The sequence below is a fragment of the Barbus barbus genome, assembly GCF_936440315.1.
Source record: "Barbus barbus genome assembly, chromosome: 20".
In the NCBI taxonomy this organism is placed as follows: domain Eukaryota; kingdom Metazoa; phylum Chordata; class Actinopteri; order Cypriniformes; family Cyprinidae; genus Barbus; species Barbus barbus.
The window spans coordinates 29,345,251-29,360,801 of record NC_136748.1 but is presented as its reverse complement, the minus strand read 5'-3'; the positions used below and the strand labels follow the sequence as shown (position 1 = coordinate 29,360,801).

General features: G+C 37.3%; 2 protein-coding genes across 2 annotated transcripts in view; one reads left to right on the top strand and one right to left on the bottom strand.

Annotated features, from left to right (window-relative positions):
• The window catches only part of LOC306886174 (gamma-2-syntrophin-like), a 103,113-nt gene that overhangs the window by 64,857 nt on the left and 22,705 nt on the right, over positions 1-15,551 (top strand). The window contains exons 11-14 of the mRNA XM_079443089.1: positions 1,596-1,634; positions 1,913-2,029; positions 3,374-3,445; positions 4,378-4,587. Coding sequence (XP_079299215.1) covers positions 1,596-1,634; positions 1,913-2,029; positions 3,374-3,445; positions 4,378-4,587 — 438 coding nt within the window. The remainder of the gene's footprint in view (positions 1-1,595; positions 1,635-1,912; positions 2,030-3,373; positions 3,446-4,377; positions 4,588-15,551) is intronic.
• LOC306886340 (zona pellucida sperm-binding protein 3-like) lies at positions 13,225-15,246 on the bottom strand (the record flags this gene model as incomplete). The annotated part of the gene is made up of 8 exons (XM_079443381.1): positions 13,225-13,304; positions 13,369-13,460; positions 13,521-13,603; positions 13,688-13,805; positions 13,944-14,121; positions 14,193-14,296; positions 14,380-14,498; positions 14,710-15,246. 8 exons carry the CDS (start codon positions 15,244-15,246, stop codon positions 13,225-13,227), a joined length of 1,311 nt encoding a protein of 436 aa, XP_079299507.1.

Here is a 15,551-nt window from a genome sequence, read left to right as displayed (position 1 = left end):
TGTGAATATGATCTTATAATCAATTGCATGTTCTTATGACTAATTCTGATGCACATGCATGACACTATTTATGTATAGGCAAGCATTATTATGAATTGAAATCAGTAATTATTCATGAAAAGATAAAGTGCATTGAAACACATATGATATGTCATTATACGTGGAGCTTTATAATGCAGGCATGAAATGCACGAACACAAACTCGACTTGTCAGTCGATAAAACAGGTCAGAACATGTTAAACGACACTCAATCCCATTATCCTCGCTGCTCGAGCATGTGTCAGTCGCTCTATTTATAGGTTATAGGTCAGCACAATGACAGATCCGCTTCCACTCGCACACACAATCAGCTGTTAATTGGACATTTAGCAATCAGCGTCCGTCTCCATCATTAGGTGACGTCAGCGCAGTAATTGCACGTAAAACAGGCAGCTGTGTGACAGCCTCAGAAAAAGCCCATTGGATCATCAGCGCATGCACTAATTAAAACAACACACAGGAAATAAGATCGTTAGGCAATATTCTTGGCAAGCGCTGGGCTCGAGCGCAGAAGACTTAAAAATCGAGTCCAAAGAGCACGAATCTGGAGAAACTCAATAGACCTTCATGCTGCAGTTTTACAGAAAGAGGTGCATTATTAGTTTTCAGAGTGAAACTCTCCCTCATAAGGGGGAATCGCATGAAATTTATATGGACATGTCCTGCCAGTAATTAACAACTAAATTAAACGAATAAGCAATTATTATTGTAGTATAATAGTATTATAGTTTGTATTAAGAATATAAAGCATTTTTAATCATTTGTGTTATTACATTCATGCCAATGAAGCAAATGTAACCCTCTGGGGCCGGCTGTATCGCCAGGGATACCAGCTCGGTTTTTTTCAGATCAGTGCAAAAGACACTAAAAATACTCTTGATTTTGGTCACACAAATAAATGTTATACATCAATCGAAACTGTTAAGTGTCTTATATTTTTGTGTTCACTCACAATTACAACAATATTTGTGGTTTTGGAAAAAAAAAGAAAACAAACTGGGTCCCTCCAATGCTTAATAGCATACAGTAATGCAGAATAAATAAATAAATCTGTTAAAAATAATAATTGTTGTTGTTGTTAAAATCATAATAATCATATTATAATATTTGTACAGTTAATTACAATTTTAATTACAAAGTTAAAAAATCAAATAAAGTAAAAAACAAATAAATCTGTTTATAATAATCATTTTATAATATAATTATTTGTATTGTCCTAACAATATTTAACAACTAAATAAAATATGTAGTTTGCAGTAAATAAGTAGTTTGCATCATATTATAATAACTGTATAATTTTAAGCAATAAATAAATACATTTATTCATAATAGTCATGATATAATAATAATTTGCATTTTCCTGTAATTAATAATTAATAAATAATTTTAATATAAGTCATATTATAATAATAATTGTTTTTAATTGTAAAGTAAGTTTTTTAATTATTAAGTACATCTGTGAAGTGTACAAAATAATCCAATTAAGTTTAATATAAATAAATAATACATTAAATTGATTCTGTTATTGATTTGTAAATTGTTTTGTTCGTTTCAGATAAAAACGGCGAATAAATACTATTCTCCTGATGATCAGGTGGGTTATTTGTACAGTGACATATTAATCTAAATCATAAGACAGAAAGTAATTATCCCTATTGTACTGCCTCATCATATTTTACCATTACAGGATGAGAGAGATGTCATAATCAGGAAAATCTCTGAGCGATCGTGTCATGACCTCTGGCTCTCTGTTGCATTACGATTAATAATTCAGAGTAATTCAATCATATTTACTTAGGAGAAATGGATACCGGCAGAGCAGAGTCTGAGCACGCACAGATGGGTTTCTTGTGTTGAATGTTTTCTCCTCAGATTGTCTACATGGGTTGGGTGTGTGAACACCTGCAGGGCGGCGACGTCGAGCCCCTTCACAACTGCAGGTTCCTGGCATTGAGAGGATCTTCTGTCCTCGTCTTCAGGAGTCCTCCTGTAAGCTCATGCATGTGTTACAAACACACACACACACTTTTTCTTTTTTTGCGTTTCTGCAACTCATAATTGTTGGAAATTCTTTGATCAATATGGGAACCCTAAATAGCACGTGAAACACATTTCAGACACGAGTGCACTACATTACACTGGAACTGTAGTACATACTGCAGAAATAGTGCATATTCTGAACACAGCCAGTGTCTTCTCCCCTAAAATGTTGCGGACTGTGACAAACCTCACCTGTCCTCCATTGCTCTGAGACTCAGGACATCCATTCTAATTATATATAATCAATCTATTACTTTCTAATGGACTGTGGCGAGGAAAAGCCATTACCGCGGTGGCCTCGCACACATAAGTTATTGGTGACAAATGTTTTATCTTTGCCATTAAGCCTGAAGACACAGGTTTCATCAGTTATGAAATACAGCCCTGCACTTTGTGTTGGCACTGTTTTGTGTGCTATTTCAGCGTCTGCACTTCCTAATGCAATGCGATATTTAGCTTCACTCCAGCGTTGTCCTCTACGTGACTCCGTTACGGCTGTATTAATGTTATTGTAAGTGGTTTTGATAAATTTTGTGACCGAAATAACACTATGCTGATATTTCTTGCCATTTCATTAAATGTGCTTTACTGAATTAATAAAGGGAGAAATCTAAAGACACATAACATTTAGCATGCCTTAAAGCCTAGAGAGACATTCAGCAAATTCATTAGCATCTCATTATGTTTCAGATTTACATCTGTGCCGCTTTAGAGAGAACAGACTGTTAAATAAGCCTTATGTCTCTGTAGGTCACGAAGAGGTAATTACTGCAAACTTTTTCATACGCATGAATTTTAATGGAAATGGCAGTGTTGAAATCTATTTCCGAGGGCAAAAAATAAAACAAATGACTAGTTTTCCAAAACAGAGGAGTGAAATAATGAATCAGTAGATTCTCTGCAATACATTATGTTGAAAGATTAGAGGGTTGATGCACAAACCTCACCATTGTGCACTTGTTTTCTTAAAGGAGTAGTTCACCCAAAAATGAACATTTGTTTAAAATGGGCTCTCCCTCAGGCCATCCAAGATCTATATGAGTTTGTTTCTTCATCAGATTTGTAGAAATGCATTATTCCATCACTGGTTCACCAATGGATCCTCTACAGTGAATGGGTGCCGTCAGAATGAGAGTCCAAACAGCTGATAAAAACATCACAATAATCCACACCACTCCAGTCCAGGAGTGAACTACTCCTTTAACCTTCTGCAAGGGGACTGCAGTAAGCGGCTAATCATGCAGTAATCATGGATGTGTAAGAGTGAGATTTCGTTCTGTGTTTTTGTATCAGATCTTGGCATCAGACTGGGCTCAAGCAGAGGCTAGTTTTCACCTCTGTGAGGTTCTCTTTAAGGTTCATAAGGTATGAACACACATGTATGGCTTTTATCAGTAGATGCTGAGTGCTCTGTGTTTGTTTTGTTTGTCATTTAAAGTCAACATGAAATCAAATGTATGTTCCTAAATCATATTCTTGCTCTTATTGTACATGATTCATCAGTGCACATTATTCTAAAGAAATAAAATATTTATTGTATATTAATATAACAAATATACATATATTACACTATTTGATAATGTTCTCAGCTTAACAATAAGGATTTTTTGATGACCAAGGATTTGTATTTACTCTGCCGCGCCACAAAACAGAAATTTTAAAAATATATGTATTTTTTTTTTTTATGTGTCCAAAATTCACAACCATTCAGACATCTGGACTCTAATTTCTTTTTGAAGAAATTAATACTTTTATTCAGCAAGGATGGATTAAATTGATCAAAAGTGACAGGAAAGACATTTATAATGTTACAAAATATTTCTATTTCAAATAAATGCTGTTTTTAAACTTTCTATTCATCAAAGAATCCTGAAAAATAAAATGTATTGCAGTTTACACAAAAAAATTAAACAGAGCAATTGTTTTCAACATAATAATTGTCTGATAATTATCAGAAATGTTTCTTGAGCAGTAAATCAGTATATTAGAATGATTTCTGAAGATCATGTGACACTGAAGACTGGAGTAATGATGCTGAAAATACAGCTATGATCACAGAAATAAATTATATTTTACAATATATTGACATAGAAAACCGTTATTTTAAATTGTAATAATATTTCACAATATTATAGTTTTTACTGTATTTTTGATCAAATAAATGCAGCCTTGGTGAGCAGAAGAGTCATTCAGAAACATTACAACATTACACAAATACAACAGTAGTGTATATATTTATATTTATAGAAACCAAACAAGCTTAGAACAGTCACTATGTCTCTTTTGCTGCTGCCTAGCTGTGGATAGCCGAAGACTGCTGGATACAGACCAAGTTTTATATGGGGCTCCAGCAGGACGGTGAGCTGCGGGACAGTGAACCCTTCTGCTTCAGTGTGCTGGTGGGTCACGGCCAGAGCTTCTGCTACAGCGTCGAGCTGGGCTCAGAACTGGTGCTGTGGGAGAAAGCCTTTCAGAGAGCCGTCTTCATGGAGGTGCAGAGAGTCCGGGTGAGCGCAAACCTACAAAACATCACCGAAACTGGGAACAGATCATTGGTCATGCATTTTGAAGGGGTTTATTGCTTTATTCTTATTACTCTATGTATACAGAGTATTTGATAATGTTCTCATCTTAACGATTTTGTTGTTGCTCTGCCAGTATTTTTTTGTGTCAAAATATTTCCAAATGGCATTTTGTGTCCTTGAAGGGCACATGGTGAATGAGATGGTCTGTGATGGATTTCATTGTGTGCAATGCTCACTACACTTTTTTAGAATTTTGGTATCTTAGCCTATATTTTGGACTTTTTTCCTGAGAACTGAGAATTTATATTTTAGACTAAATAAATATGCAATATATATATATTTTTTTTCAGTTTATATCTCACTATTTTGACTTTTTTTCTTAGAATTGCAGGCTTATATATTAGATATTATACTATTTTTTCCTCAGAATTGTGTTTCTCTCACATTTGTGGACTTTTTTTCTCAGAATTTCAAGTTTATCTCTTATTTTTAGATTTTTTTTTTCTCAGAATTGCATGTTTATATCTTGCATTTTGGACTTTTTTTCTCAGAATTGCGAGTTTATATCTCACTATTTGGACTTTTTCCTTAGAATTACAAGTTTATATCTTACATTTTAGACTTTTTTCAGATAATTGTGAGTTTATGTCTCATATTTTTCTATCATACAATTCTGAATTTTTGTGAGATGTAAACTCGCAATTGCATGAACAGAAAAGTCAGAGTTGTGAGAAAATGTCTCCATTTCCTTTTTAATTATTTTTTCCTTGGCAGAAAAAAGATTCCACAGAAAACAATCCAAATGCCATTTAAGGAGGTTTTATTGCATTATTCGTATTACTATAATACAATGGTGAAAACCATCCTGTTTAGGCACAGTATCAAATAGCAGCATTTGTTGTATTTAATAGAATTATCATCTGTTTTTCAGTAATGCATTACAGTAATAATATTAAAGCAATGCTGTGCACTTTTTGCATTACGGTAACAAGAAGAGGCCTTTAATTTAAAATATATATCCTGTCCATCAGGCTTTAAAAAGAGATGTAACACACCGAAAGCCGTATATGACAAGTGAAGCATTGATTTCTGCATCTGTCAGCACTGCGGTGCGATGCATGCGAGAGCAGGAGCTCATATGTGTCTGATTCATGCGTTTCAAATGTTATTACTACTTTAATTAAATTCCTCTGAAGAGTCTTTTCTGTGAGACCTCTCCTCGCTGAGCCGTTAAATTACCTTGACCGCACAAAGGTCTAGCGCATCTCCGGTGTCCCCGTCAACTCCTGCAGGGTGTCTATTATGAAGTATATGCTAACATAAGTTCACGGGATGAAGGGGATTGAAGTCTGAGCGGCTCCGGAGACTCGCGTTACTCACATTTAAGCAGTCTTAAATACCACCCGGGGTCAAACGGAGAGCTTCGCATTGCTCGATTCGGCAATATCCCGACGTGCAAGTGTGCATTACTACGGCATATTTATTTATGGCTCATGAGCATTATGTAGGTTTAGCACTCTGCCGGCGGCTCTTTGGCGTTGATTCGCTCATACTTTAGCTTAGAGGAGCAGATTAACGGCTCTCTGGATAAACTGCATATCATATTCCATGCAAGAAATCAGAATCCTCATCTAACACAGCGCTAACGTTTTATTTGAGGCTAATTGAGGGAGTAAAGGCCACAAAAAGGCCTAATAGACCATCGTGACATGCTGCCAAGTCATGACAGCGAAATTTACTCCGTGTCCGTTTGGTCTTTATTCCAAGGGCGATTTCCAAATGGCATTTTTGTGTCCTTGAAGGACATGTCGTGAATGAATTGGTGATGGATTTCATTGTGTGAAATGTTCACTTTTATAGGCTAGTGAGTAGATGAACATGACGCCCGCTTTCAAATGAAATTCACCTCAGAATTACAGCTCCTGATGGGATGGGATGAATTTGACCTTTGGATGATGGTTGCACAATATTGGAAAAACTGGCATTGTGATATTTTTCTGCATTATACAGTATATTGAATTAATCATTCTAGAATGATTGTGGTTTTGGTGGAGAGTGCAGCTACATAGAAATTAAAAATATAGCTTTTTACTTTTTGAGTCTGAACTATCCTTTAAGGGCTGAGGAAAAAAAAAAGGTTTTTGACCAATTCAATATGACAATATAATTATTATATACAATTTGAATAATACTTATGATTTGTATTGTGATTTTAAATAAAATATTTAAAAATAAGAGATATATTTATAATAAAATAATTTTACATTTAAATTATAATTTTGAAGTTTTTGTCTTTTTATATATATATTTTTTTTTTCTTAAACATGTTTATATTTTTATTTCAGAAATATATATAAATATATATATATACACATAAACAAATGTGTGTGTAATTTTATTTTATTTATTTTTTATATTGTTTTAGTTTTAGTTGACTTATTTTGTTGGTATGCTTGCAAATATGTACTGTGGGTTTCAGAGTGAAGTATTATATAATTTATATCATATTTATCTAATTAAATTACAGCCTTCGCGATGTGAAAATCACAGTAAGCCATATTGATATTGAATTACTTAGATATGTTGTGCAACCATACGTTTTAGTTATTTTGGGAGCACTGATTCTTCTCATAAAATCTGCTGGAAACTTGTAAAAGATTGTTATCAAATGGCTTAACTAGCCACTTTCACACACTGAACCTGTTATATTTATATAAAAATATATTTAAAAAAACATGCACACACAAGCAAGAGATTTCTGTGTTATTTGTGCATTGCTGCCATTAAAGCTCTCTGATGATGTCACGTGCCAAAATGTCTTGACTCTCAGCATTTACATTTAAGTTTGTGCATTTAGTTGATACTTTTATCCACTGAACACTTTCAGTTCAAGCAACTGCATGTCCTGTGTAGGCCTTCATGTATTTATTTCCACCACATAACTAGCTAACACGTTTTCTTGTGGAGCGATTGCATCTGCCTTCAGAAGTTGAATGACTGGTTCAGACTAATAGCACATTTTTAAGAATGTTTTTATTTCCTGATTCAATACCATTTCATTAAGTATTGTAAATATTTTTCATGTTAGACATATTCAAGCATATTGCACAGAATGACTCTTACTTATGAAACACATGCTGAATGCAGTTCTGTGTAATTCCTTCATAAATCCATCCTGATGTAAGCTCTTCATTGAATTGAATGCAACAGTTTATGAACTGGTTTTAAAAGAAGAGTTTTTATTCCATTTTTTATAGCTAACGATTGTAATGGAGGCTCATTAAGGCAATTTGAAACATTCTCCACTAAATTCTTCACATCGTGTTAATTGGATTTTCTCTCAGGGCTGTAGCAAATGTCTATTCAAGGATTTTGGTGCATTTTCCCTCCGTTTGCCCAAAAGTAGAGGGTCAGAAAGCAGCCCTGAGCCCACGAGCTGCATTACTGCCTACCCTTAACCAGACATTCATAAATAATACAAAGGAACGATGCTGTCAGAGGCAATTTAAATCACTGCAATGCTCCGACACAGAAAGGGCAACATGCAAAGCTCCAGATTCAGTCTGATTATCTGCCACCGTCCGTCCATACACCTGAGCTCCGCGTGCTGCGGGACACTTTTATGAGGAGCATGAAGGATTGTGTAATGGTTTTATGTGAGGAAGTCAGCAGGAGTTCAGGATCACGGCTTCTCTGGGTTCAGTGCGCTGAGATCTGATTTAGATGAGCGGGCAGTCGCTCCTGAGGCCAGATCTGAACCAAACCAGTCCCCTGAGAATATCCACTTCTGATATGAATGAAGAGCACAGCAAAGCTAGCGGAGAGGATAGATAGATAGATGGATGGATGGATGGATGGACGGATGGACGGACGGACGGACGGACGGACGGACGGACGGACGGACGGATGGATGGATGGATGGATGGATGGACGGACGGACGGATGGATGGACGGATGGACGGATGGACGGATGGATGGATGGATGGATGGATGGACGGATGGACGGGTGGATGGACGGGTGGATGGACGGACGGATGGATGGATGGATGGAGGGATGGATGGACGGGTGGATGGACGGACGGACGGACGGATGGATGGATGGATGGATGGATGGATGGATGGATGGATGGATGGACGGATGGATGGACGGGTGGATGGACGGATGGACGGACGGACGGACGGACGGACGGACGGATGGACGGGTGGATGGACGGATGGATGGATGGACGGATGGATGGGTGGGTGGGTAGGTAGACAGATAGATAGATAGATAGATAGATAGATATTTGTACATTGTATGTATCTTGAAACAACTGTTATATTTTATATATCTTTATTTTTTATATTTTTATGTATTTATTTTTCAATAAATTTTATAGATTTATAATTTTTAGATATTTATACATATATTTTTTTATATTTATAAATGTTATAGATAGATGCACGGATGGATGGATATTAGTTTATTTTATATATCTTTATTTAATATTTTTACATATTTATACATAATTCATTACATTATATATATAAATATATATATGTGTGTGTGTGTTTGTGTGTGTACAGTGCCTTGCGAAAGTATTCATACCCCTTAATTTTTTTCACATTTTATGTTGCTGCCTTATGTTAAACTACTTTAAATTACTTTACTTTTAGTCATTTAGCAGACGCTTTTATCCAAAGCGACTTACAAATAAGAAAAAGTAACTAAAACTAAAAGTCAAAACTCTGTAAATACTATGTACACACATTTAGGAAAATAAAGTAATTAAAATTGACAAATGCATACAACAACATTTCAATACTAAACATTTAAATGAAAAAAAAAAATAAGCTAAAAACAATTAAAAATATTAAAACAACAACTTACTTACACATAGTAAGAAATCGTTATACAAAAAAAAAAACTGAAACAGAAGTGAAACAAGTTGTAGGAAAGAGGAAAAATAAAAAGCGATACTTATATCCTTTGCCGGTGTTCCTGTCCGGTGGAGTCACACGGTAGAGTCGATGGTCTTTACACTCTTTGGTCTTCACACAAGGAGGGCTTTACACGACCGCTGCCGCAGTATAATTACCTTTTTTATACCAATCTAACAAATCACTATTTGAATTCAGCTGAACCCACTTTCCTGTTTATCACTAAAAATGGCCAAGCAAGTGCAGACACTGACAATATATGCGATACAGTATGAGACCAAACGCGATTTCAGCAACTCTTAACACAGCAAACAAAAATGATGTTTTTCCCCCACATCAATCTACACTCCATACACCATACTCAAAAAGCAAAAACAGAATTGTCACAACTTCGTTCATTTATTAAAAATAAAAAACTCAAATAAGTACATTGCATAAGTATTCGTACCCTTAACTAAATATTTAGCTAAATGCCTTAAATGCCTTAGCTAAATGCCTTAACTGAAAATTGAGTGTTTAATCTTATTTGTATACATTACTGACACTCTATCCTCCAATTTGATACTGCTAAGTGCTTTAACGCAATCTGTATTGTTAAAAGCACTATATAAATAAAGGTGACTTGACTTGACTGAAGCACCTTAACAGCCTCAAGTCTTTTTTGTTTGATGCGACAAGTTTGCTCATCAACATTTGGCAATTATCTGCTATTCTTCTCCTCACCTCTTCATCTCTCAAGGTCTGTCAGGTTGGATGGGGGCAGACGCACATTTTCAGGTTTCTCCAGAAATATTTGATTGGGTTCAAGCTCAGGCTGTGGCTGGGCCACTCAAGGACGTTCACAGAGTTGTTAATTGTTAAGCAGTGTTAATTTTGGCAGGCATTTTTTATTTAGTCTTAGTCTTTATCTTGAGACGAAAATGCTTAATAGTCTGTCACATTTTAGTCTTTCATAGTTTTAGTCTAGTTTTAGTCAACAAAAATGCATTGCATTTTTTGTCAACTTTTAGTCATTAGTCAAACTGCAGTTACCAACATTTATTTTGGTAGCTATGTAGTATTCAAACAAAATTAGTCATCAATTCTTCTCTCTTTAGACCAAATCAATTAAGCTTATGAAAAATTTGAATCAAGGATTGAATTTGGAAAAAAATGGAATAAATTTTATTTTTTTGGTAGAGATACAAATTAAACTCATTTTTCAGATACAGTAGGTTTACTTAAGTATACATTTCTTTAACATCTTTTGTTGGTTAACATTGATGACACAGATAATTAGGAATGCTGTCCATTTAAGACGGAAGGTATGCATGTAATACTGACACTGACACAAATTCAGTTTTCACCCACCTGTTTATGCTCACTTAAGCCATAACCGACTGTATTTACATGAGATACTCTGACTCTACACATTCGACATTTGGACTGCATGTTTGTGTATTTGAGTACTGAGAACTGATCAGTGGAGCGTGTGCGAGAGAGAGCACTTCTGTCAGATAAATGGATATATCTATATTTTTAATGTATTATATTTTATACAGAATTTAATATTTCTTTAACTATTCATATATATATACATACATATATACAGAGGTGGGTAGTAACGAGTTACATTTACTTCGTTACATTTACTTGAGTAAATTTTTTGGGGTAACTAATACTTTGAGTATATTTTAAAATGGGTACTTTTACTCTTACTCAAGTATATTTTTAGAGAAAAAAAACGGTACTTTTACTTCGTTTCTGTGGGCGACTCTCCTCTCGTTACTGTATCTTAATGCAACAAGTTAAAAATGCTTTGGTTTATTCCAAACGCGCCGTCTACTTTTCTCTGGGCAATGAACGATGCCCATTCGCGAATGATTCATTCTTTTGAGTCGATTCTGTTTAAAGGCTTTATCAAACCAGTTGGCAAACCAGTGAATCGGTTCGCGAATCAGTTTGAATGATTCGTTCAGTTCCCTGCCGCACGCGCTGAGTCTCTGAAGCGGTTCTCACTCAGATAACAGAGAGTTTAAGAACATCAAGAGCGCTGAAGACGTGGCTTTGGATCTACAGTCAGTTGAAAGCAAATCTGCAAAGGCTTGTTTGCTAGATCTATATGAAGATCTTTTATTAGATGAACACCGCGTGTGCTGTCTACTGTTCCACGGGGAAGTCGTGGCCTAATGGTTAGAGAGTCGGACTCGTAATCGAAAGGTTGCGGGTTCGAGTCCCCGGCCGGCAGGGATTGTAGGTGGGGGGAGTGAATGTCCAGCGCTCTCTCCACCCTCAATACCACGACTGAGGTGCCCTTGAGCAAGGCACCGAACCCCCAACTGCTCCCCGGGCGCCCCCCGGGCGCTGCAGCATGGCTGCCCACTGCTCCGGATGTGTGTTCACGGTGTGTGTGTGTGTGTGCATTTGTTCACTACTCACTGCTGTGTGTGTGCACTTGGATGGGTTAAACGCAGAGCACCAATTTCGAGTATGGGTCACCATACTTGACAATACGTCACGACGACAAGGTATAGGCCACGATACCACTATGGCATTACCAGTTTGTTGTATATGTACCTTACATTAAATACAATGTATAATTTATACATTAAATAAGCTGTCAGAGTATGAAATGAACACCCGTGGAACCTGCGTTAGCTCTGCGCAGCAGCACGCGGCCTGTTCTAGACACAATATTAATATTTTTACAATATTTACGCTTGCAAAAATATAGGCTACATTTCTTTACATTTTGCAGAACAGAAGATCCGTCAATATGCATTTGTTTCGTTATGTTCAGAGCAGTCATGTGAGGCGTTTTCAGAGTCAGAGGTTATAGGATAATACATAATTTACTTTAAAATATAATTTAATTCAGTGATGCAAATCAGAATTTTCATCAGCTGTTACTCCAGTTTTCGGAGTCATATGATCCTTCAGAAATCATTATAATATATCGATTTACTACCAGTCTTGGAAACAGTTTTGCTGCTTAATATTTTTTGGAACCTGTAACATTTTGTTCAGTATTCTTTGAATAGAAAGCTAAAAAGAGCAGCACTGATAATAATAAATCAACATGATTTCTGAAGGATTATGTGACTCTGAAGACTGGGGTAAAGGCTGATGAAAATAATTATTTGCATCACTGAAATAAAATATATTTTGAACAGCAGTGTGTGTGTACATATAACAAATGTAATCTATATAAAAATAGACTATATTCAGTACCTATATGATCCAAAGTAACTACCTACTTGAGTAGGTTTTTTTTTTTTTTTTTAGCCGATACTTTTTTACTCTTACTCAAGTAACTATTCAGACTATAACTTTTACTTGAGTACAGTTTTTGGGTACTCCACCCACCTCTGGAGGTCACTCACCTGGACTCCAGACAATTCAAGGTTCAACTTCAGTTAAGTATTCAACTATTTAAGAATGACTAGTCTACTGCACAAACCCCAGCACAGGGTCGGCACACCAAATATTAAACTGAAATTTGAGACACCTGCAATTACCTGAATTAAAAACAATGACTACAAATAGCCCACCACTTCTATTAAACCGTTCACAGGAGGGCAGTCTTTAAAGGTTATTTTCCTACCAAGGAGGAACCTTTCCTTCTGGAAAGAGAATAGGTACAGTAGGACTACCCGTTTCCTACAGCACACTCAAATCAAAATTGAGAACACAAAACCAGAAACAGTTTTTCCACCCCATTTATTGAAAACCAGCTAAAGTCTTCGGTCGCTCTTGAACCATTACAGGACTGAGTGATGCCTTCCCTTCCCACTGAACACCTAGAAAGAGCAGAGAGTTAAATGGAGCACTTGAGTGTCAAATAAGCTTAAATCAGCAGCCTACCTCCAAAAGGAGCAGCAGGAATTCCACCATCAGGACCACATGTTGAGTCACAGCAACCACAAGCCTGGTGGCTCCCATCAGCACCAAACCACCTGCAACGAGAAAAATCAGACACGGCACCTTCAACTTGTTCTTAAGCAGCATGAACATACCCATTGGCAAAGGAACAGGATTTGTGGAGAGCGTCACTGGGTGCAGAAGCAAGAGTGGCCTTCAGAATACACGTTATGTAGATCTGCAAGAGACACCACAGGTAAGAGATCACAAACCCAGAGCAGACGGAAGAGTAAAGCAAATTCATACAACACTCAGTACATACAGAAGGACTGGATGGCTCCTGGAACATGAAGGCCTCCAGCTGGAACTGGATCTTGTCTTTCTGGGTTTGAGGCATGAAACGAGAGCTGGAAGTCGTGACCTTACCATCCACAAGGCACCTGATGATTAAAAAAAAAAAAAAACCCTCAATGTCAACTGCAGCATCTACCTTACCCTAATTCTCAGTGACAAAGTGGTTACAAGGAGCAAGCTCAATCAACTGGCGATTTGGTTAGCATCTGGTGACATGAACACACCCATGATTCTCAATGAAGGAATATGTCGGAAGGGTGGTAACATCAGGTTCTTGAGTGGCCACACAGTGGTCCACAAACACACGCAGTGGGACGTGGTTGTACACCTTCACAGACGCCTCAATATTAATAATGTCACCCAGGAAATAAGTGTGTGAAGGCCTCTCATAGGACCAGTCATCTGCGAGGAGGAAGAACAGTTTAGGCACAGCCTCATTCAGAAGGCAGAAGGTCTAAAGAAACTGCACCAACCCATCATGAGCTTTAGGGAGAACAGCAAGACTTCCTCGCCAACCTCCGTTGAAGCATAAGGGACCCAAGTTGGCCTCAAGGCATTACCGCTCACAGTATGAAACCTGCAGTTCAAGGAGGAACCAAACAAATGGTCTTCCAGTTACACCACAAGCAGCAAGGCCACACGCCACAAAAGGTCACTTACCTTTGGTAGTGGCATTGGACACCAACAACTGCACCATCTGCACGAGTAATCGGAGTGCCAGCGAGTGCCTCAGGTGTGTAGGTAAGAGCAAAGGTGTAGACAAGCTCATCCTCGGTCATCTGTAAGAGACTGAATGCATTACCAAGAGGATTCTCAAAGATAACTCCAAAAGGTGTCTTAGCAAGTCGCACCATAAAATCACTTGTTTCACCTGAGTGAACAGTTCCACTAAAGAACGGAACTGTCCCATGGATGTTAGAGGTTCAGGGAACCATTGATACCAAAGAACCTTTGTTTTAGTAGTGCGCAGCATAATATAGTATGATTTACCATTAGCACACTGTTGCAGTCCTGCAGTTCATACTCAAAATAGAGCACCCTGGAGCCAGGGATCCAACCGACAACAGGACATCCTCCCAAAGTCAGACCAGATGGCTGGATCAGCTGACCATTGCTAAACAAGTCCTGCTGTACCTCCACATGAACCCGAGTCTCACCGCATTGAATAGCTACACTACTGGGAGTCACAGGTTGCCTCAACTGGAAGTCCACCGCCACCTCGCTCTGCACCTCTGGAACAATGGGAAACCTCCAGTCCAAAGGCTTGACTGGACCCTGCAACACCTGTTTCTCCTGAAGACCAAGAGGCTCTTGTGCAAATCCTCTGGAGTCAAGATCCTGAAACTGAGAAGCCTTTTGCAAAGGGTTCCAGAACCCTTGAGAAGAAAGAGCAGGACCTCTGGAAACTTGATCAGATTGTGGCTTCGTGCTGCTTGGACTTTGATTGTATCTCAAACTTCCCCATGCATTCTTCAGATCAAATGCCACGATCACAACCAGCACTAACACACCATGGAAAAGACCCATCCTGACAAGCATTGAAACGATACCACAATACCCACTAATGCTTGTCTTTGCCATTAAGTACAGCTTTGAATTTAGGTGGCTCCTCCCCTTTCAGCTTAATTGCTTGCCTTTGATTCTCCTCTGGACCTGTAGAGTTTATGCATTAGCAAATGAGAACGTTCTAGAGTCATTAGCCAATAGAAAGCTTGATATGGATCTGAGGGTTTCATCTACACTCATTCACAATTTTCACAAGATCACACAAATAATAGAGATTTTTTCTCTTTTTAAGAGTTTTAGTTTATTATAAGAACAGCTCTGGAAAA